General features: G+C 57.6%; 1 protein-coding gene across 2 annotated transcripts in view; it reads left to right on the top strand.

Moving 5' to 3' along the window:
* Positions 1–240: 240 nt before the first annotated feature.
* Positions 241–21,609, top strand: part of TOM1 (target of myb1 membrane trafficking protein) — a 37,954-nt gene continuing 16,585 nt past the window's right edge. For both annotated transcript variants that reach the window (XM_075551012.1, XM_075551011.1), the window contains exons 1-6: positions 241–377; positions 18,043–18,127; positions 20,051–20,129; positions 20,891–21,040; positions 21,157–21,291; positions 21,463–21,609. In XM_075551012.1, the coding sequence (XP_075407127.1) occupies positions 326–377; positions 18,043–18,127; positions 20,051–20,129; positions 20,891–21,040; positions 21,157–21,291; positions 21,463–21,609 (648 nt within the window). In that variant the 5' untranslated portion in view covers positions 241–325. The remainder of the gene's footprint in view (positions 378–18,042; positions 18,128–20,050; positions 20,130–20,890; positions 21,041–21,156; positions 21,292–21,462) is intronic.

The raw sequence follows: 21,609 nt of genomic DNA, 5'->3' as shown, positions 1-21,609 counted from the left end.
ATCCTAGGGTCAAAGTTCCCTAAACCCCTAAAAAAAAGTTTGAAGGCTGGGCTGAAAAGGGGCTCCGCTGGGGAGGCCCCAGCCGCACACGGTGCGTGACGTCGCGTGAGACATCCTGCCAGCAGACGGCCATCCCCCCGGGCACGCCCCCGTCGGGCCGAACGCCAGACCCTGGGCAGGGGGCGGGGCCTGTGCTTTCGCTCCAGGTTTGCCCCGCCCACCGGCGGCGCCTCCCGTGGGCTTCCGGCGCGTCACGTGACGGCCTGGAAGCGCTGGCGGTTGCTGTCAGCTGATTCCCCGGCTGGGTGGCAGCGCAGCCACGGCGATGGACTTTCTCCTGGGGAACCCGTTCAGCTCTCCGGTGGGACAGCGCATCGGTGAGTCCGCGGGGCCTCCCGGAGCCCGGTCGCAAGGCGCCACACCTGAGCCCCGGCCCCCCGGGGCGCCGCCAGGTCCCCGAACCCTGACTGGAGGGATGCTGGGAGGAGGCGGCGGCTGGCGCGTCCCTCTTGGACCCGGTCCCGCCCCGTCACCCGCCCCCCTTGATTGACAAGGCTGTGGCCCATTAGAGAGCCTCGACTTGTGGAGGATGTGTACGGAAGCCAATCGGCAGAGAGGGGAGGCGGGCCCGGGACCGCCGCTCAGCCAATGTGTATTGGCTGGGGTCCCGAATCGACGTAGAAAGTTTCCAGGGTTAAAGGGACTGCGTGGGTTTCTAGTCACCCCTTGCTGGTCCATGGCCACTTCTCCCGTCAGGGCCCTGCCTTTTAGGCACTTGACAGCTCCTTCCTTCTCGTCACGTCTCGGGACCCAGAAATCTAGTTGTCCGGGGACGGCAGCAAGGAGGGCTCGGGGTCTGGGCGACACTGCCTGGTCTCCAACCCTTCCGGGCCAAAGCCCTGTAAGACTCGGGGCCTGGCACGCGACCCGGCGCCACGTAGCCCGCTTGACAGGCCACGGCCTACCAAGCCATCAGGACCTGTCTGCCTGGGCTCCTCTTCCCCCGCGCGTCTCAATCTCTGAGCCAGAGGAAGCGTCGAAACCACCTGGCAACGCCCCCCCCCCCCCAATCCCGTATTTCTAAGTAGGTGGGACAGCTGAGTCGCCCCCGCTGGCCACACGCAGCTGAAATAAAGCCCAGGTCGCCTGACGCTGGCTGCTGGCCCGTGGTTCTTGGCACCCTACCAACTGGAGCTTTCCCAGCACCATGCTGGTGCCCAGGTTTCCTCACCTGGGCTAGGCGGGTGGGACAGGTGGGGGTCGCGCCAAGCGGCCACTAGAGAGCACTGAGGTTCAGTCCACCTAGAGGTGCCTCAGAAGAAAGGCCGGGCGAGCTGCTGCAGGAAAAAACGACTGAAAAACCTTGTGGGGCCGAATGCTATTTGGAAAGGGGCCGCTGCGAGTCCGTCGGAGCCAACGCCAAGGCAGTTGTCAGGAGAGCAGTGTCCTCCGCCTTCCCTGTGGCGGTTGTTGAGATTAGCTGTTAACCATTGTACGGTGCTCGGAAGAGTGGCTGGCATCTGGCCTGGGCTACATAAGAAAGAGCCGTTTGATTATCCTTGTGACTGAGATACAGCCAAGGCGGAGTCAGGAATTCCAGAAAATCTGGTAGCTCCACCTTCCTACACACAAGGAAAGCGGGGAGCCACACAGTTTGGGGCAGTGCTGTGACGTCAGCAATTGGTCTGTTGAAGCATCCCGGTCCCTGGGATCGCAATCTTGTTCATGCCGCTTAGCCTCCGATCTACACCCGTAAACGAGCGCTTTCAGACAGACATACTTTCCATCCTGACTGTGTTGGACCATAACCGAGGAAAGGGCCACCAAGCTGTCTCGGGCTCTTTGTGGCTCTTTGAAGGTTTCGAAAGCAATTCCCTTCCAACTGGTGGGTGGGGATGGCCGTGCAGGCTTCTGCACCAGGAAGCTTCCGGACCAGCGGGGAGAAGCTGCCCTCTCCGAGGACCACCGCCCTCCTGGCAAAACAGGCACAGACACACCCCACGATGAGTCATAGTTTGGGAGCCCAAGAGAGAAGGCAGCTCTCCTCTCCTGGACCTCCCAGCTGCGGCCACCACTCCATTCCTCACTGGCCAAATTGGAGACTTGCTACTTTTTTAAAAAGGAAGAAGATTTAAAAAAAAAAAAAACCCTCTACCTTTCACAAGCAACCACTTCTTCCTTTCTTTCTAGAAAAGCTCAGTCGGCCCTGCATGTTGCTGAGCTTCTCTCCTTGCTGCTTGTGCTGGGCCAGAGCTCCTCTGTCCAAAGAATGTTCCCATATATGTCTCAGAGCACGAACCAGGTGTCCAGCTGGAAGCCTGCTTACCCTGGGGGCCTCCTTTGTCTTCAGAACCCCTGGGGGGGGCTTGTTGAAGCATTCGGCTTGGACCCACCCCAGCATTCCTGACTTGCCGGTTAGAAATGGGGCCCTGGCCTGTCTTTCTAACAAGTTCCCAGGTGGTCACCAGGTGCAGGTACAGGGACTGCTGGTTGAAGCACCCCACCCCCTCATTTTACACAGGAGTCTGCTGAGGCTCCCTGAGGAGAAGGTGAAGACTAGGACTCACCCAAGCCCCCAGGGAGTTGATGGCAAAGCCGAGATGCACTCCCCGGAGCCATTGGCCGGTCACCGGAGCCATTGGTCGGCCACTGGAGCCCCCGCTGAAGAGGCTCCGAAGAAAGTAGAAGTGACGGAGGGCTCTGCAGCAGCTGGAATTCACGGCTTAAGGATTCCCTGTTCTTCCTTTGGAGAAAGGCACGGGGCGCTTGGACCTGTGGCTATTGGTGTGGGCTGTATGGTGGTGCGTGTCAGCTGCCTGTGTTTCTGTAAGCCAGCACCCTCACTACTGCAGAAGCGAGGTGACCTTTTCTCAAGCCTGCCAGCCTCTCTGGGTGGCTGTAAGGAGAACCCTGCAGCCTGGGATGCCTACCCCAGCGTGCTCGTGAGGCATTTGTGAGCGCGCACGGGCGCACACACACACACAGGAGCTCAGACTCATCCTGCCAGGCACAGGCTCTTGGCACCTCTTCCCCGAGGCATTCACAGCCAGCCATTGCTTTTATCTTTTCCTCCTCCCATCATCGTGGTTGGCCTGTTTCCCTTCCTGGGTGACAGGAGCTTCTAAGCCTCAACTTCCTGCCCTGTTTACAAAACCGTTGCCATCGAGCCCAGTCTGACTCAGCAGTCCAGGAGGACAAGGTAGAGCTGCTTCGTAGGGTTTCCACAGAGGCAGCAGAGCAAACAGCTCGTAGGCAAGCGCTTAACCACAGAGCCACCAGGGTGCCTTTCCTCTCCCACAGAGGGGTGAGGTCACCCCCTCTCAGAGTTGTAGTGAGGGTGGGATGAGAGAGTCCCTGGGGCACACCTGACCCTTTAGAGGGATCAGTCAACAGGCCTTCTTGCTGTCATCGTCGTCATCACCATGGGTGTAACCTATCCCTCTCACTGCCGTCGAGGGGTGCTGACTTGGAGTCACTCTGCAGGACAGGGTAGAACCGCCCCGGTGGGTTTCTGAGACTGTAGCTCTTGACGGGAGTAGAAGGCCTCTTTCTCCCCAGGAATGGCCGGTGGGTTCGAACTGCCGACCTCGTCGCTGTGAGCAGCCTAACACATAACCAGGCTCCTATCATAAGATAGACCAGCCCCTTCTATTGTCCCTGTCTCCACAGCTACACTGGACTTCTTGAGAGCCGGTCTGGCCCTGTGTTAGCCGAGCTGAAGTCCCCCGGAGTGGGGCCTGGCCCAGCAGAAGGGAAGGGGGTAAGGGAAGGCCACGTGTCAGCCTATCTTCACAGGGACCCACTGGAGTTTACTATTCTGCCCCTTTCACCAAAAGCCAGTCAGAGGGAAGGTGACACTTCCACACAGTTCCCACCCCGCTTGTCGGTGTCGAGCATCTCACTCCAGATTTGGGATCCTCTCCTGCACTCTCCCCACTCATAACTCTGCCCACCGAGTATTGGAGTGTCCTGTAGACAGATCGGAAGACCACCTGCAAATCCCATTTCCTGCCTTGGGCTGTCAGCCCATTGGTGATACTGTGAGACTGAAACCCAACCAACTCTGGAAAGCACGCTGTGCAGCCAGAGGCTACACATCTGGGACCAGCCCCTAGGAGGTGGGATGAGGGGAGAAGAGCGCAGCACTGGGTCCTCAGGGAGGGGCAAAGTCAACAGGCATGGTCCTCAGAGCCACGTGGGCATCACCAGTGTCCTCACCCCACCCCCAGGCAGGAGCAATGGCAACGAGAGACCACTGCAGCTTCGTGGAGTGCAATTTGGGGGTGTGGGGCAGAAAGTGAAACCAGACACTCAAGTGATGGTGTTGAGGGGCCACCAGCCGGGAGGCAGGACTACCTACTACCTGTGCCACCTGTCTCTCCACTACCTGCCTGTTTACCAGTAAGCCGGGGACAAAGCCCTCTCCCTCTGAGTGAGGTGAGGCAGGGCGGACTAGGCGCAGAGGGCCAAGAGAAGCTGCCGGCTGTGTGGGAGAGCAGCAGGCTCTGTGTCACAAGACAGCGGGCTGTGTAGGGTTACAGGTGCAGGAGCTCAGGGCCTGTGTGAACAGCTCTCTAGGGCCTCTCAGGTGGGCTGGGCTGCTCTGTGTGGTCATGAACTCGCCATCACTGGTGGCGTGAGGTCGAGCCCCGAGGGGAGGGGACACTCTAAAGGAGATTCCTGTACTGACTGGTAGGGTGACCTAGACCAGTACCTCTTTGGTAAAGAACCAGATAGTAAATGCTTGGGATTTTCGGGGCATACGGTCTGTTTTGCAACTACTGCACTCTGAAGTCGGCCATCACTCATTCACTCACTGCAGTTGAGTCATTCCAACTCACAGCGACCTCCAGGGCAGGGCAGAGCTGCCCTTGTGGGTGTCCAATACTGTCAGTCTTCACGGGAGTAGAAAGCCTCATCTTGCTGCCTGGCTGTGGCTGGTTGTTTGAACTGCCAACTGCCCAATGCATAACCCACTATGCCACAAGACCCCTTGAAGTCAGCATCAAGACAATACGTAAACAACTAGGTACATTGTGTTTATTAAATCTTTATTTGTGGACACAGGATTTCACATGTCGGGAGACATTATTCCTTTGGTTTAATGTTTCTTTGTGACCCGCTGTTGGGTCACGGGCCACACAGACAGCTGGCTGCATTTGGCATGTTGGTCATAGCTCGCTGACCGCCAAGCCAGAGCAGGGTGGTGGCAGCTAGTACTCCTCAGACAGGGATCTCAGGGCGGGTGACCAGGCAAGTTTGAAGATGCCCCAGCCCTAGGCCCTTTCCCACTGACCACAGTGTGTCCTGTGGAGTGGGCACGGCCAGCCACCTGCATTCCTAATCTGTGACTATGGGCTGGAGCTGAGTTCCCTGCTGTGGGAGATAGGATCCCTTCTGGTCAGGGCACTGGGCCTGCGCATGGGGTGGGTGTGCGTTCTCAGGGCACTGGGCCTGCACATGGGGTGGGTGTGCGTTCTCAGGGCACTGGACCTGCGCATGGGGGGCGTGTGCGTTCTCAGGGCACTGGACCTGCGCATGGGGTGCGTGTGCGTTCTAAGTAAGCATGCCTTTGGTACTTCTGTACAACCAAAAGCCTCACGGGGTTTGGTTTCTTGATTTGGACATTTAGGGTCAGAGTTTCATGGGACGTCCCAGTTAATTGACCTCAAAACACACTTCCTGCCGCTCGATGCGTAATAGTGCCTGGGGTCTTAGAATCTTGCAAGCGGCCATCCAAGACACAGCAGTCGGTCCCTTTGGCCTGGGACAACAGCAGAGCGTGGGCTGTGAGCACAGGCAATGGAATGAGCAGAGGGAATGGCCAGTGGCCTCCAGGAAGAACTACCTCTTTCTCCACAAAACCAGAAAAACCGGACGGTGCGCGGCTACCCCAATCAACGATTCCATTGGAAAATCCTGATTTAAAAGGGGGCGGAAAGGCAAAACAGAATTTCCCATTCTCTTGGACTCCAGACTTTCTGGAGCCAAGGAGAGTGGATGGATCCCTGAGACCATGGTTTAGCCTTGGCTGCCCCGGAAGCCCCCGGACAGCAAACGCTCATGGAACACCCCTGGGGAGGCAGGGTCTGCCTTCAGCAGTAAGCTCTTCTCTTTTTCCCCACAAGTTTGTTTTCACTCTTAAATTTTACTGTTGCTGAGAACACACACAGCAAAACAACACCAATTCAACTTTCTCCATGATGGGTTGAACGACATTGGTTCTTGGAGTGGCACATCCATTTCCCCCTCCGTTTCTGAAAAGTCCCTCCCCCACTGACACACTCACTGCCCCTAACAGGTCCCAGTGCCGTTGCCCCCTGGTCCCGGTGAGATGCAGGCAGACCTCCCTGCCTTGGTGACATAGGTAAGAGTTGTGTCAACCCTGGATCAAGCGAGTGGATCGGTGCCATTTGTCCAAGGACATGGTGACATCCTGGTCATGCTACCCAGATTTCAACCCTTTCCATCATGCTATTCCACACCTACTGGACCAGTCGAGAATGAAGGTAACTTGTAGACACACCGGGAAACAGACCAGCCCCACGCAGGGCAACTGAACCCACAGTATCTCCAAGGCATGCTTCATCCTTCTTAAAAAGAATAAGCGTTGTGTTCATTGAAGGACTGCCTTGTTGTGAGGTGCCGTAGCGTGGGTCCCGACCCATCGTGACCCTGTGTTCCACAGAATGACAGCCTGCCGGCCCTGCACCACGCACACACCGGCCCTTCTGTTGGAGCCCCTGGTCACACGCAGCCACTGTGTCAGTCGCATCGAGGGCCTTCCTCTGTTTCACTGCTGACTGACAGGAGAAACTACAGTGACCGAGAGAAACCATGGGGATGCTGAGCTTGTGTTAGAGACGGAGGAACACCTCCAATCAGGATGAGAACAGGTGCAGACTAATTTTGACGAATATCGTCGGTGGCACCAAATGAGAGAACTGCCGAGTCGCTGCAGGTTTTGTGGAGGATCAGGAGCCCTGGGGGCTGCTCCCTACAAGGTCAGCAGTTGGGAATCAGCAGCCCCTCCTCGGGAGGAAGACACGGCTTTCTACTCCCGCAAAGTCAGTCTCAGAAACCGACTGGGGTAGTTCTGTCCTGCCTTTGGCAGGGCCACTCTGCGTCCGACCTGATTCGATGGCCGTGAGTTGCTGGGTATGTCGTCAATCCCCACATGAGTGAAGTGATGAACAGGGTGTGTCCCTGAGCCTGCCATCTGCAGCGCTGTTGCCTGGAGCCGGTCACGGGCCTCTCTGTTCATCAGCATCCCTGGGTGTGAAAGGAGGACAAGTCCAGTTCTACCGGGCGGGTCCGTTGTCCTGGAAGGTGGTTGTGTTGAAGTGGTGTGACACTTGGCTCAGTCAGTGTCTGCCCTGGAGGAAGTGCCCAGCGTTGGTAGCTGCTGTGACGAGCCACCCGTCTAAGCATTGTGTCCCTGCACAGAGGCTCAATCAGCAGCATAGCCAAGGCGCCAGCCCTTGCCTGAGCTTTGTGTCAGCAGGGACTGCTCCGGCTCCGCTGGGCCTGGGTCAGGTTTCAGGCTGTGGGTGGGGCCGATTCCCACCGGGAGCCCAGGGAACCCAGGCCGAGCCTGATCCTGAAGCTGCTGGAACTGGTAAACAGGTCTTGTTCTCTCAGAGCTCAAAGAAATAAGAGTCAAGTCCCGGATTTCCGCTCTTCTAGTTTTAAAGGGGGTGGGGGACGATGACAAAAACCTTCAGTGTCTTTTAATTAGCTTGGACCATCACTCCATGAGCATGAGAAGCAGGGAGATTCAGGACAAGTTAACCCTTTGTCTCCTCACCAAGGATCTAGGCCAGCGTTTTCCCAGCTCCTCTCCTTTGTGATTGATCTCTGCCTCCTGTCACATGATTATCGCTCCCACCCTCCACCCCCACCCACCCCCCTAGGCTTCCTGTTGGCTTGCTGCTTTCATTGGGCCTCGTCCTGTGTGATGCTGTCCAGGGGGCGACGGTGAGCTCCTGGTCTGCCTTGAGAGACGTGGCTGAGACCTCAGCTGCAGTGTCAACAGAAGCAGGTTGCTGGGTCTCCCTCCTTTGGCCCTGCACTGAGCTCGAACCTACAGCTGTTAGAACCGCAACGAAAGGAAAGCGGACCCAGAGCGAGGGTTTCAATGAACGGCTTTTATTAGCGTGAACAACCTGCCCGGGTGTTTAGAGTGGAGTGAGAGTGGAGGGGCAGGGGAGGGGAGATTGGAGTGAAGAGAGGATAACCGGAAGGAAGGAAAGGGGAGCTGGAGAAAGACAGGGATGGGTGTGCAGTCACACGAGCAGGTGAGCACACAAAGGAATTCGCATTCATACACTTTGGGGACAGAAATTCATTACTGTGTCTGAGAGGAGCCCGCGCTGTCCCCCATTGGGTGTGGTCTCCGTGAGACAGCTTGAGAAGGCGAGGTGTCCCGTTAGGCAAGGTGGGGAGGAGGCTAGAGACACTGGCTATGGCTGGAACCGTAAGTTCCTGCTGGACCCTTGTAATTACCTTTTGCTTAGCAGCCAAGCGGTAAGCGGCCAGAGCTCCGTCACGCTGACTTGACTAGAAGCTTGCATCAGAAGAGCTGGGATCATGTGTGGCCTCCTGCCCTTCCTGGCCTCCATGGTTGTGACAAGCTCCCCAAGCCTGGTCACTGACCAGGGCCGCTGGGCAAGACCAGGAGAGGCTGTTTCTGCTCCTGACAGACGGGCCCGAGACCAGACGTTCAGCCGACTTAGAGCTTGCATCCACAGCCTCGAGTGCTCCCCTTGGTGGGCTGAAGGCCGTAGATGCGAGTGAAAGCCCACAATCCTTGGTAGAGTCCCCAATGGATGAAGCTTCCATTGAATCCGTCTGACTTAAAGCATGAATGTGCACAGCCTTGGCCTCAGGCCGAGGGCATTGCGAAGTGGATTACCTCCACCCTCCTCCAGCGGCCCAGGGAGGGGCTTGTCTGGGTGGGTCCTTGACGGAGATCCTGGTACGGAGGCACTGAGGCATGAGTCATGCCCTGAACTACCTGGCTAGGAAGGCCTTTCCTAGAACAATCTTGCAAGCTTTTCTGGCAAACGGACTGTGCGTGTCCCAATCATTCCCAGTCCCATTCTGCACCCCACCAGTAACGGCGATGCACTGACCTGTCCCCCACTGGGCTTGCCCCAGTTTCCTCTGCAGCCCTGGGTCTCCGCAGACCCTTAGATGCCAGAATAGCCCTGTGCTGATGGTGCCCATCGTGCAGACAATGTGTCTTTGCCCTCGGTGGTAGTGTTAGGTGCTTTGGAGTCTGTTGCAGCTCACAGAGACCCCACATTCAACAGAACCAAGCACCCTGCGCCATCCTCACAGCTGTTTTGTCTGAGCCCATCGCTCTAGCCCCTGGGTCAGTCCCCCTTGTCGAGGGCCTGCTTCTTGAAGGGTGCCCTTCCCCAGGGACTGAGGTCTCATCACAGCATGCCAAAGTGCATGAGACCAATGTCGCCATCCTTGCTTCTAAGGAGTTTCGGCTGTTCATCTTCCCAGACAGATTAGTTCGTTCTTTGGGTTGTCCGTGCTGTTTCATTTGCCTAGCCAAGGGCCAGGCAAAATAGCTAAGCCAAACATTTCAAAGGGCAGCTTGAGAAGACAAGGTAGCATGCTCTGGTGAAATGTGCACAGCCCTGAGTAGAAAACCAAAAAGAATGAACATCCTCAGCATATCTTAAACCGACAGACGAAAGAAAACATCCAAGCCTCGAGTTACAGTGTTGGCAGTTGTCCTGTTTAATTGTTAATAAATTTTCTCCTTAACTTATATTGGAGACTTCAGGTCCCTTTTGTACTCTAAAACACAGCCAGCGCAGCGGGAGCAGCGGTTCTGTTTGAGCTGTGGCACGGGTGCTCTGTAAGCCCCTTGGCCACCCCAGCTGTCGGCAGCATTCTGACCACTCTCAAGTGAGGTCCTGGGGCCTCAGGGACAGGAAGCGCTCCGACAGCGACAGAAACAGTGGGTCTTGAGGCCCAGCCACTCCAGCTCGGAGGGAGAAAGGCCTGCCCCTGCTGCAACTGAGTTGACAGGAAACCCAGTGTCACAGGTCCACCTGTCATATGGACTTGCTGTACAAGGAACCTATAGCAACAGGATGCAGCAGATTGTCCTGAAACGCAGACAGCTTTGTAAAAGGAAAACACACACACACACACACACACACACACACACACACGGGGGAATAGAAGGAGAGGTCTTGCTGCCCTCAACCAGCCACTGCATGCCTTGCCTTTTCCAGCTGTGCTCCCACTGGCCTGGATCCCTGACTGCTGCCTAGCAGATTCCCACGCCTAATGACCCCACCGAGGTAGTCCAAGGCTGGGAAGCTTTCGGGAGCAAACAGCCTCATCTTTCTCCTGAGGAATGGCTGGTGGGTTTGAACCTCAGAGCTTGCAGTTAATGGTCTGATGCTTATCTGGTGACGTAGCGGGTACCCACTGGGCTGCTCACTGCAGGGTCAGCAGTGGGAAACCACCAGCTGCTCCCCAGGAAGAAGACGGGCTTTCTACTCCCATAAAGAGACTGTCCCAGCAACCCACAGGGGCAGCCCCAGCCTGTCCTGTAAGATCACTCTGAGTCAGCATCGACTCAGTGGCAGCGAGAGCGGGTTGGGAGTGCATGTTGTTTAAGATCCTCCTGCTAACCAACACGTTCTCCAGGGCCGGACACAAAGCTTGTTAGAGCAGCCTTACCATTGGGGGTGGCGGAAGTGGTGCCTCAGTCAGGCCAGGTGGCCCCAGCACCGCTTGCAGCCTGTGGTTGAAAGATGGCATATGGGGAGGCTGCCACAGGTTGGAGTGAGGGCACGTCTGACACCCGTGGAACTTTCCGGGAGTGTCCTGGGAAGAACTCATTCAGAAAGTAGACTTCTAGACAGTTTACTGGTTGAATGGGGGGGGCGGGGAGGAGTAGGGCCTTCTTTACGGATGTGATTTTAAAATATATTTTACGGGAGTGCTGGGAGTTTTCACATGATGGCATGCTCGTGTTGTGAGTGATGTTTTATAGCCAGTAATGTCTGGTTTCCTGCTTACGTGCGCTAGGTAGGAACAGCGGGCTTGAACCGTGCTTCATTCCGCCTCCCTCAGTGCATCCATCGTCCCTGTGCTGCAGAGGACGAGCGAAGGCACAGAGAAGTGAAACTTGTCTAGCGTTGCACAGCAAATGAGTGCTCAGATCGGGCCTTGAAATGAGATCTGTCGGTGGCCAATGCTCGGAACTTCCCTCCCCACGGCTCCCCTTAGAGGGGAAGGGGCCTCCCATGAGTGTCCTTCCAGAATCAGAAAGAAAACACTGTCATCGAGTCAGTTCTGACTCACAGCGACCCTGTACAGGGTTTTCAAGACTGCCTCATCTTTCTCCTGTGAAGCAGACAATGGGTTTGAACCAACGCCTAGCCCACAGCCCTCCCAGGACTCCTCTCCCCAAATAGATTTATTCAGTAATGGCTCTGTCCATATCTCTGCGTGTTAGTCCGGGTAGGCTAGAGAAACAAATCCAGGGAAACTCATGTGTCTAAGAAAGAGCTTTATAGAAAGAGTAATTGTACATTAAGCAAACATCCCAGCCCAGCCCAGATGTCCTATATTATCCCATATGCCTGATACCAATCTGTAAAGTTCTCTTCAAACTCATGAAACATGTGCAATGACGCCAAGAACAGGAAGATCACAGGGCAGTTGGTGGGAAGTTTTGTGGGTCCAGTGGTGGCGTGAGCATCTCAACGTTGGCAGGGGTCTCCACGTGGTTCCTCTAGCTCAGGGCACTAACATAGCTCCATGTGTCTTGTCAGCTGCAGTGTCTCCCAGGGAGTGAGTGGAAAGAGAGTGTGTCTTCCACCTCCAAGGAGGAAGTACCGGATTTCCCAGAATTCTCATGAAACATATGAAGTGACACTGAATGTAAAAGTTCACAGGCCAGTGGGTAGAAAGTCTTTGCATCCATCTCAGCGCTGGCAGAGGTCTCTGCATCAGGGTGGGTCCATGCGTCTTGTCAGCTGCTATGTCTCCCAGGGAGTGTCAGAGGGAGAAGTGTCTCCCACCTCCAAGGAGGAAGTACCGGAGCTCCCAGAATCCTCAGGACAAGGCCATGCCCACACAGAGGCCTCATTGGCTATTACCTGATTGACAGGCTAGACTCCACCCTTCACTCTGAATCCTCTCGGATTGACAAACAATTACATAAGGTAACTACCACACTGCGCCCTGCTCCTTGGCATGGAGTCCCGGGGCGAACAAATGATTCCAGTCTCGGCGGCTAACCAGAGTCAGAGTCGGCCCAGCAGCACAGGCTGGCCATTGCTTCTGAGCTGTCAGCCTTGCCAACCCTGTGGGTACAGTTCTCTTCTGAGTCCCCCAGGGCCCCAGGAGCTGGAGCCCACTCTACAGCAACTGGTTTCCTGGACACTGCATGTTTCCGTCACCTGTGTGCTTGTCACCTCACGGCAGGAAGCACAGGTTAGGAACGAGCTGCCTCCAGCTCTGTTATCAAAGAGCAAAACTTATCCCAGGAGCTACTCACGTGACTGGACTCCTGGCGAACAGGCCGTGAGCTCAGTGAACGGCTGTGAGCCCTGAGAGAGTCATCCCAGGACCCGCTCTGCTGGCATGAATTCGCATCAACTCTGTCACAGGCCTCGAAGCACCATCCCCAGCAAAGGCAGGTCGAGTCTCGAGTGGACCCTGCGCCTGCCCTTCCGGGTCGGCTAGCACGGTTGGAGTTCTGGAGATGCGTCCAGAGCAGAGTGGTCTCAGAACCGCAGAGGTGAACTCAGAGGAAGAGAGAGGGACAAGGTACTTCTTAAGATTCGAAGAACTGTCAGTTGGAAGAAAGAGTTCACACATCAGCGACGTCAGGGTCACCGCAGGCCAGTGGATTGAAGCCTTCCATGTGAGTGACTGGGTCCCGGGGTTTGTTGTCATGGTGACCAGGCCTCATCCTTCGGGCAAGCCTGCACAGACCAGCGGTGGGGCAGGGAGTGATTTCTAGCCAGACTGGACATGGTCTCTGCAGAGATGAGTCCCTGGGAAAGGGCATCATGCTCGGGAAAGTGGGAAAAAGAACACTCCAGTGAGATGGACGTGCACAGTGGCTGGAGCACGGGGCTCGGACATGCGCACAGCTGTGAGGCTGTTGTCCTGCATCGCACCCAATTCGATGGCACCTCACAATAGCTAACTTCTAGCTGTAGTCTTTGTAACTCCCACCAGACAGCTTTTTGCCGTGGGTCTGCGTACGGGGAGGTAAGGGAAGGTGCTGACGGGCGATCCGAGGGCATTGTAGTGGTGAAAACCTGGCCGTCGAACGAGGGGTTGGTCAGCTCTGCCGTCCTACAGAGCGGACAGTGAGCCATCTCCAAAGCGGGAGGAGGGTGTGTCTAGTCTACCATCAAGAGCGACTATTGTCTGCTTCTGTGGAGCCATGACAGTGCATGCGGAGTGCCGGCAGGGCGTGCTGAGGGAGGAGGGTGGAGGCCTGTCTGACCGCAGCCTCCAAGGGATCGGCCTTGGCAGCTGATGCTGATGCTGCCAGTCTCCCCTGGGAAGTCTCCTCCCATCTCCTTGAAGTCAGAGGAGGCCAGCCCCCTCCCCAAGCCACTTTTTATCCTGACCATGGACCTGTCAGGGATCGAGAATCTGTCGTCAATTCATAGGCTGCAGTCTAATATTACTCTTGCGCTCAGAGATGCAAAAACAAACGACAGCCCAAACACTCAATCCGACGGTTGTCTTAGCAACTAGAGCGCTCAGGGAGTGGCTTAGTGAGTGGAGGAGCAGCCTGGCGTCTGAGCAGAGAGAATCCCGTTTCTGGGAAGTCACGCCTGGGGGGGGGGGGGGTTGGCATCGGGGAGAGGCCCGAGAGCCCTAAGGAAGCTGGGCCGGCTCATGCGGAGAAGCGCCCCCGTGGGATTCCGGCTCCGTGGTCTGGTGATCGGAAGCCCACGAAAGCTAGTGCAGCCGACCTCAGGAGTGTCGTTGGGGCTGCTTTCAGCGGCAAGTAGCAGGAAGCCCAGCCAACAGACCCTGAAAGCACCCATCCCCAAGCGTGTTATGTTCCTCTCAAGGAGTCTGAAGGTCAGGAGTTTCAGGTTGGCTTGGCAGCTCAAACACCCAAGATCTTTACTTCTGCCTCCTTCGGCAGGTTGACTTTTGAGCCCCAGGCACCATGTTCTCATACTTTCAGGACAAAAGGGAGAAAGGAAGCTAGTTTTTCCCCCTGGGCCATACTAGTGTACTCCAGAAGGGAAACCCACTTCCCCACCATTGCCCAGCAGCCAGCTCTTTACTTCTCATTGACTAGAACTGGATCGGTAGCCCCCACCCCAGAGGGGTGGATTGCCACTCTTGGCAGGGAAGAACAGGGTAGGCTGCCCCTGGAGCCCTGGGCCAGGCTGTGAGTTGGATCCCCTCCCCGACATGGCAGACCTGCCCGCCTGGGCCTTTCACATGCCGCCGCCTCTTTCTCATCTGCTGGTGTCCCCTCTCTCCCGGGGACCTTCCGACCCAGGCTCTCAGCGCCCACCGCCTTCCTGCCTGTGACCCTCGCACTCCTCTGCTCTCTCACCCCATCACCCGCCCTTCATGGTGCTGAGGCTTCACTCGGTGAACTCGTTCTGTTGGCATTGCAGGCCGTCCTTCACCCTGCCAGCCGGCACCTCCCACGCCTGTGCTCAGGAGGCACCTGCTCCCTGGCAGCTCTCAGGCCTGTCCCCACAGCACCTGGACCTCAGTTCTGTCCTGGGGCATTTTGTCCTGAAATGACTAGGGGGTGGAGCTGTAGGTAGGTGCTCAGCAGAAAAGGGGAGCAGGTGCCACAGGCATGTAATGACCCCTTAGTCTGGTGGGTTGCAGCCAAGCCAGGCCCACACATTCATGGTGACCCCTGCAGAGTTGGAGCCTCTGCTTAGCAGCTGTGTTAGTCCAGGTAGACCAGAGAAGCAAATTCATTGACACATGTGTGTGTGAAGAGAACTTTATGTCAAAGAATGATTATGTGTTACAAAAACATCCCAGCCCAGTCCAGTCCAAGTCCATACGTCCGATGTCAGCCCGTATGTCCAATACCAGTCCATGAATTCCTCTTCAGACTCACACAATACATGCAGTGGAAGATCACAGGGCAGAGGGTGGAAAGTCTTGTGGATCTCCATGTGACTCCTCCAGCTCCAGGGCTTGGGCTCCATCAGTGTAGCTCCATGTGGCTTGTCAGCAGGAAGATGAAGCAGAGTGTATGTCCTACCTCCAAGGAGGAAGACAGGAGTTCCCAGAATCCTCAGGAGAAGGCCATGACCACACAGAGGCCTCACTGGCTATGATCTGATTGACAGGCTAGACTCCACCCCTTTGAAAGTTGACAGATGATGTAACTGCCACAGCAGCCAAGCACGTGCCGGACGTGGCCCCAGGGCTGTTCCCGTGGGGAGCAGGAAAGAGTCCGCCCCAGGCAGCTAAAGGCACCCTTCAGGGCCAGAGGACAGTGGAGGGCCTGCCTTGACAACTCAATTCCTCCATGTTGTCCGCCAGTTGCCTCACCCCCTCTGAGCGGCTTGTGGGTCGTGAGGACACTTCACGATGGTCCTCTTCTCCTTGTCCCTCAGCGAGGTTGCTGTCACTGGACTCAGGAGGAAGCACTGGGGTGGCATCTCAGCTCATAACAGCAGGCCTGAACCTTGCCCTTCTGGTACTGCCTCAGCACCTGGTGCCTCGGCACCTGGTCTCCCGATCTTGCACTCACTTCTACTTGGGTCAGGTCAGCTGTGGCCTCCCTCCCACCGCACTTTCAGCTGCTGGAGGGCAGGACCTCACTGGCTGTGCTCACTGATGTCCCCCAGGGCCCAGTCTGCAGTCAGAGTGGGTAGGGCGATAAGACCCTGGGGACAAGTCCTGGGTGACGTCACTCGTATGAGACACCTAGGTTAGACTCATGCACGGGGCCCAGTGAATAGTGGTTGCCAGGCCCAGGAGCGGCCAGGGCGGTCATTACCTAAGAAGTATGGCATCCTTCAGGATTTGGGCAACGCCAGTTGGAGATGTTGTGCAACACGGTGATTGTAGGCAGCGTCACTAATGTACACGTGGCAACATTGACTTCGGAGATGTGTATTTCTATAATAATGTTCCTTAAAGTACGGACGTAGGCGCCTTTGGGCTTGACTCTCTGCTGTGTGCCTTACGATCTGTGTGGTTCTGGGCGCGTGGCTGACTGCTGTGGGCCTCAGCCTAGCCGGCATCTCTGATGAGGGTGGTGGCGAGCCTAGCTGAGCTGGTGAAGGGCTTAGTCCTCAGTAAGCGTTGAGTGTGACATCACTTGTAAAGTGAGGGGGAAAGTTGAGGCAGAGGCCCTCAAGGGCAAGGACAGAGCTGACTGGCTGATGCCAGCCATGAGGCAGCAAGGGGGCTCCAGGCTGCTGCCTGGAAGGTGGACCAGGGAAGCCAGGGGCCAGTGTTGCCCACTTTATCTGGAGTCACCACAGACCTGGCCTCCTCAAAGCAGTGAGCAGTCTGGGAATGGGCTGGCCAGAGCACAGAGCTGCTCTGTGACAAAGGACTCGGGTCCCACCTGGAGAAGATGGCCCAGGACCAGCTGCCTGTCTCTGGGGGCCACGCCTTCCTTCCTTCCTGTGGCCCAGCTCACAGCACTGTACCTGACAGCTGTCCATCACCCACCCTGCCCCTGAAGGAGGTCTGTCCCCACCTGTGCGGCCACGGGTGGCCTTGCAGATGAGAAAGCTGGGCCTCCGGAGACGCAGATCCTCGCCCAGGGGGCCTGAGTGAGGGTGAGGCCGGCCTGACCAATGCCCAAGCCCAAGCATCCTGCCAGCATGCCAGGCAGCTTATCTGAGCCTGCGTGGAAGCGGGTGGAGTGAGGGGGGAGAGGATATTTGGAGGGCTATGCCTCAGACCCCACACGCAGGGGACAGACAACTAAAAAGTCAGCTGCCCTCATCCTCAGCTGCCAGCCCCAGACAGACCGTTGCCGACTCACGCCCTCAGGGTCTGCAGGGTGGAAGAAGGCTGCTCCCAGGAGCCTTTGAGGGGCCCTGGCAGCCACTCCCATGTGGGAGGCTGTGGTGACCTGTAACCATTGTCTGCATCTCTCTTTCTCCCGATGCACTCAGCTTCTGAAAATAGCCAGCCCAGTCAGTGCTGTGGTTGAAAACAAACACAAACATCCCAGATCCCCAAGGGCTTACTGTCTCCCTTCCCTCAGCACACCTGCCCCGGCACAGCTTCCTGGGGAAGCTCTGAGCTCCGCCTCCGCCTCCACCTCCACCTCCACCTCCACCTCCACCAGTGGGGCAGACAGTCAGTCCCACGTGTTCCCTCTCTGCCTCAGCTGCCTGTCCCTGTCCCTGTCCTGGCTGCTCCTCTCACCCTTCCTTCTCTGACAGACTCTACCCTGGATACTGCCAGCCTGGGGGCTAAAGAATGTGCCTCCTGCTCCGGGCTGTACCCCATCACTCCCGGGTGCCTTCCTTGTGCTAGATCACACACTTGCACACATGGCCTCTGCTGTGGAGGCTCATGTCCCCTCTACCCGCCTGCCCGCCTTCCCCAAACTACCCACAACCTGTTCAAACCTTGACACACTCCCAGAGGTGGGAGGTGCCATAGGGGATCTGGCTGGGGAGCTGCAGGGAGCCAGTGACCCTGTGTTCCGGGCAGAGCAGGCAGGCGGTCTGGCTGATTGTCCAGAAGGACACTTCCCAGAGAGCAGAGCAATGGCGACAGAGGGAGTGGCAGCATGGGTGGAGGTGGGCAGTGCCCTCATCCCCGTGAACACAATGGCCCTTTCAGAAAGCCGGGCCTCACGTCTCGGTGTGGTCTGCCCCACACAAGCCCCATAACCCTCCCTGCTCATCGACTCAGTCAACCTGACCGAGATCCTTTCCCGGTCCGACTTCCTCCTCTCCCGTCACTTTCTGCCTTGCACACCCTTTGTCCCCACCCCACCCCTCCACACACATGCAGTATTGGGGGCCTCTGGCCATGCCCCACATGACTGTGGTCTCTCTTCCACAGAGAAAGCAACAGATGGCTCCCTGCAGAGCGAGGACTGGGCGCTGAACATGGAGATCTGTGACATCATCAACGAGACGGAGGAAGGGTGAGGCCTTGCTCACCAAGAGGAGGGGGTGTGGGGGGGCAGGATGGCCGTGCGTGCCACTGGGTCCTGGGAGGGGCAGGAGGGGGTCCTGGTCCCAAGTCTGATTGTAACCCGGTTTCCTGACAACTTTGTAAGGTCCCTTCCTCAGCCCCACCCCAGACTCTATCTTTCTTTGTGGGGCCAGGAAGGAGGCTGTTGAGAGTCATGGTCACGCCCAGTCCTCACTGACTTTTGAGAGACCCAGAGATGTCAAGTTCAGAGTCACGGCCTCGAGCATGTGCATGGACTCAGCGACAGCTTTTCAGCACAGGGAGCTGGCTGTCAGGTGCCAGGACTCGCAGCCATGCTCTGTGTGCGCAGACAGACTCATTTCCTGCAGGGCGGGGGTCCCAGAGGGCGGGGACAGTGAAAGTGACGTGAACCTGGTCCCTGATGAGAATGAGCCTTGGCTGAGCCTTTCCTGCCCAGCAGCCCCATCTCAGTATGTGGCATCAGGCAGGAGTCTAAGCCTGCTTCCTAACCTCTGACCAGCCGGCGCTACTGGTTGGATGATGCTGGGCAAGGCTCCCAGCCACTCTAGGCCTTGATCCTGTCCTCCTCAAAGACAGAGCTTAGCTACACCTGGAGAAGAGTCTGCCCCAGGAAAGCCACCGGGCGGGCTGCAAAGGGCTGCAGACAAGTGAGGCCACTGCGTGGTAAATTCCCAGCAGTACTTGGGAAGGATGGCTTCTCTCTCCTTTCTCACTGAAGTCATCCTGCTGTCCTGAAGGGATCCTTCCAGCCAGGGAGAGCCCAAAGCAGGCAGGGAAGTGTGGGTTGGCTGTGAGCAACTGGGTCAGAGTTCAAGGGCTGCCAGGCAGCCTCATGGGCCAGCCCAGGAGCTGGTTCGGATGCACTTGGGCCTGCGCCAGGAGTGAGGAGAGTAGAGGAGGGCCTGGGAGGGGTGGGAGCCCCAAGAGACCAAACCAGAACATGAGAAGGAGCCCTGCTGGCACTTGGGTTAGACATTGGGCTGCCAAGCTCAAGGTCAGAAGTTCAAACTCATCAGCCGCCCCACGCTCCTCAGAGCCAAGGCTGTGTGCTCCCGTCAAGGTGTGCATCTCGAAAACCTTATGTGGATAGGGTCGGTCTGCCAAGTATTGTTGCCGTCCAGTCTGGCCCCAGGGACCTTAAGATTGGTTGCTGTTTACCTGAGAACCTGCTCAGCCCCAGGTGTTGGACCAGGTGCAGGGATGCAGCCATAACCCTTGGCCACACTGAGACCATCATCTCCTCCCCGGGGCCTATGGCCACACCTCTGCTCCCAGGCAGGACTGACTCCTGCTAGGCATGTGCCACTTCTGGTCCACTCCCGAGGCCTCTTCTGGGCCACACCCTGGGAAGTGGGAGTCAGGCCGCTTAGAGAGCTGCTGTGGCCCACGGGCCAAGGCTACAGCTGCAGCGGAAGCCAGCCTCCCCACACGAGGACCCTCCCTGGGCATTTGGTGATGGCTCTCACAGCCCTGGGGTGCTCCCCTTGGTAGGGCTCATGCCCAGAAGCCCCATCATCTACCTCCATGCTATGAGTCTTGTTCACTGTGCCCTGAACCTGGTGCCTGGCAGGCTTGTTGCCATTCTGAAGGCGGCTGGCGTGTGGTAGTGCTGGGCAGCTCTAGGAGCGCAGAGGGGAGCCGGCCGGTCCCCAGGTTTCCCTGGACATGAGAAGCTCCGGCCAGCCCATTCCCGTGAGCAAGCTGTGTGTTCACTGTCGAGGCGCACTGAGCTCAGAGTGCCGCTCCAAGAGCTGCCTAGGCTGTCCTGACCTCCTTCAGGGCTTCTCCCAGCAGAGAGAGCTGGGCCCTGCACTGCTGCCGAGCCCAGATGTAGGCCGGCTGCATCCGGGAGCTCTGGCCTCAGTTGTCCTGCCCTTGCCTTTCTTCCCAGTCCCAAAGATGCCTTCCGGGCAGTGAAGAAGAGGATTGTGGGGAATAAGAACTTCCACGAGGTGATGCTGGCTCTCACGGTGAGTGTCCCGGGCCCTGACTTCCATCAGTCCGTCCCATGGTGGGACCCCAGTGGTCTGTGCAGGCGGCCTCCCCAGGCTGCCCTGGGTTCCTCATCCACAGCTGGGCTGAGCACAGTACAGCATGCTGGCAGGCCTGGAGTGCGCGGCAAGAGTGGCCTTCTGGAAGGTTCTCCCACCTCAGGCGTACAGGCCCGCTGGCCATGAGTGCCTTGGCAGAAGACTCCAAGGCTGGTGGGACAGAAGCCTAGTTAGGGCCTAGTCGGGGCTAGGGCTACGTGGCACCCTGGTGTCCTGCAAAGTGAGCGTGACCAAACCCACCTCACCCCGCTGCACTGCCCACCCACAGGACCCCGACTGCCGGGGGCCTTGCCTGGGTCGGGGGTGGGAGGAGACCAATGTGTGTTGAACGCCGTGGCTCAGGTTCAGCGGCAGCCAGGGCTGCTGTGCAGGGAAGCAGGAGGGAGGTGGGTGCTTCCCCCGGCGGCCTGATCAGAGGCCAAGTGAAAGTCCAGCTTCTTGCTTTCGACATGCAGACGCGCCTCCCCTCCAGACCAGGCTCAGCCCAGGACTGAGTCCTGTCATCCAGTGCCCTCCAGCTGGCACCTTACCTCCTGTCCATGTGACGGACCCCCGCACACTGTGTTTCCTCTTCAGGAGGGAAGCCCCCGGCCTCTACGCAGCCTCCCCTAAGGGATGTGGGAGAACTGTGTAGACAGGGCCTGAGGTGAGGGTGGCCTGGTGACACCCATATCCCTCAGGTCCTGGAAACCTGCGTCAAGAACTGCGGGCACCGCTTCCACGTGCTGGTGGCCAGTCAGGATTTCGTGGAGGGGGTGCTGGTGAGGACCATCCTGCCCAAGAACAACCCCCCCACCATCGTGCACGACAAGGTGCTCAACCTCATCCAGGTGAGTGCCACAGGCACAAGCACAGGGGCTTCCTAGTGCGAGGGTGCCCGCCATGGCTGTTGGGGTGGGGGGCAGTGAGCAGTGGTTACTGCCATGTCCCCTTGTCCTCCTCTCAGTCCTGGGCTGACGCGTTCCGCAGCTCGCCCGATTTGACAGGTGTTGTTGCCGTCTATGAGGACCTGCGGAGGAAAGGCCTGGAGTTCCCCATGACCGACCTGGACATGCTGTCACCCATCCACACACCCCAGAGGGTGAGGAGAGTCTTCCCTGGGCAGCCCCCTTCTCACAACCTGAGCGAGCAGTGGGGAGAGGAGGCAGGTCTTGTCCCCCAGGGGGCTTGCTGTAGCTACTTCCTATTACCCTCGGCTTCCCTGGGGCCGCTTCTTTCCCAGGAGTCCTCGCTGATCCTGCTTTTTGTCTAGACTGTGTTCAACTCGGAGACCCCTTCTGGACAGGATTCTGTGGCATCTGACCCCAGTCAACGAGTGGACGCTAACCAGCACACTGCCCCGCCACCCACACCGGCCGCACACCCTGGCGACACGCCTCTCATACCAACTCCTGAGCAG

Source organism: Tenrec ecaudatus, chromosome 6 (assembly GCF_050624435.1).
Source record: "Tenrec ecaudatus isolate mTenEca1 chromosome 6, mTenEca1.hap1, whole genome shotgun sequence".
NCBI classification, from domain to species: Eukaryota; Metazoa; Chordata; class Mammalia; order Afrosoricida; family Tenrecidae; genus Tenrec; species Tenrec ecaudatus.
The sequence above is the reverse complement of the archived record's forward strand: the minus strand, read 5'-3'. Positions and strand labels throughout refer to the sequence as shown.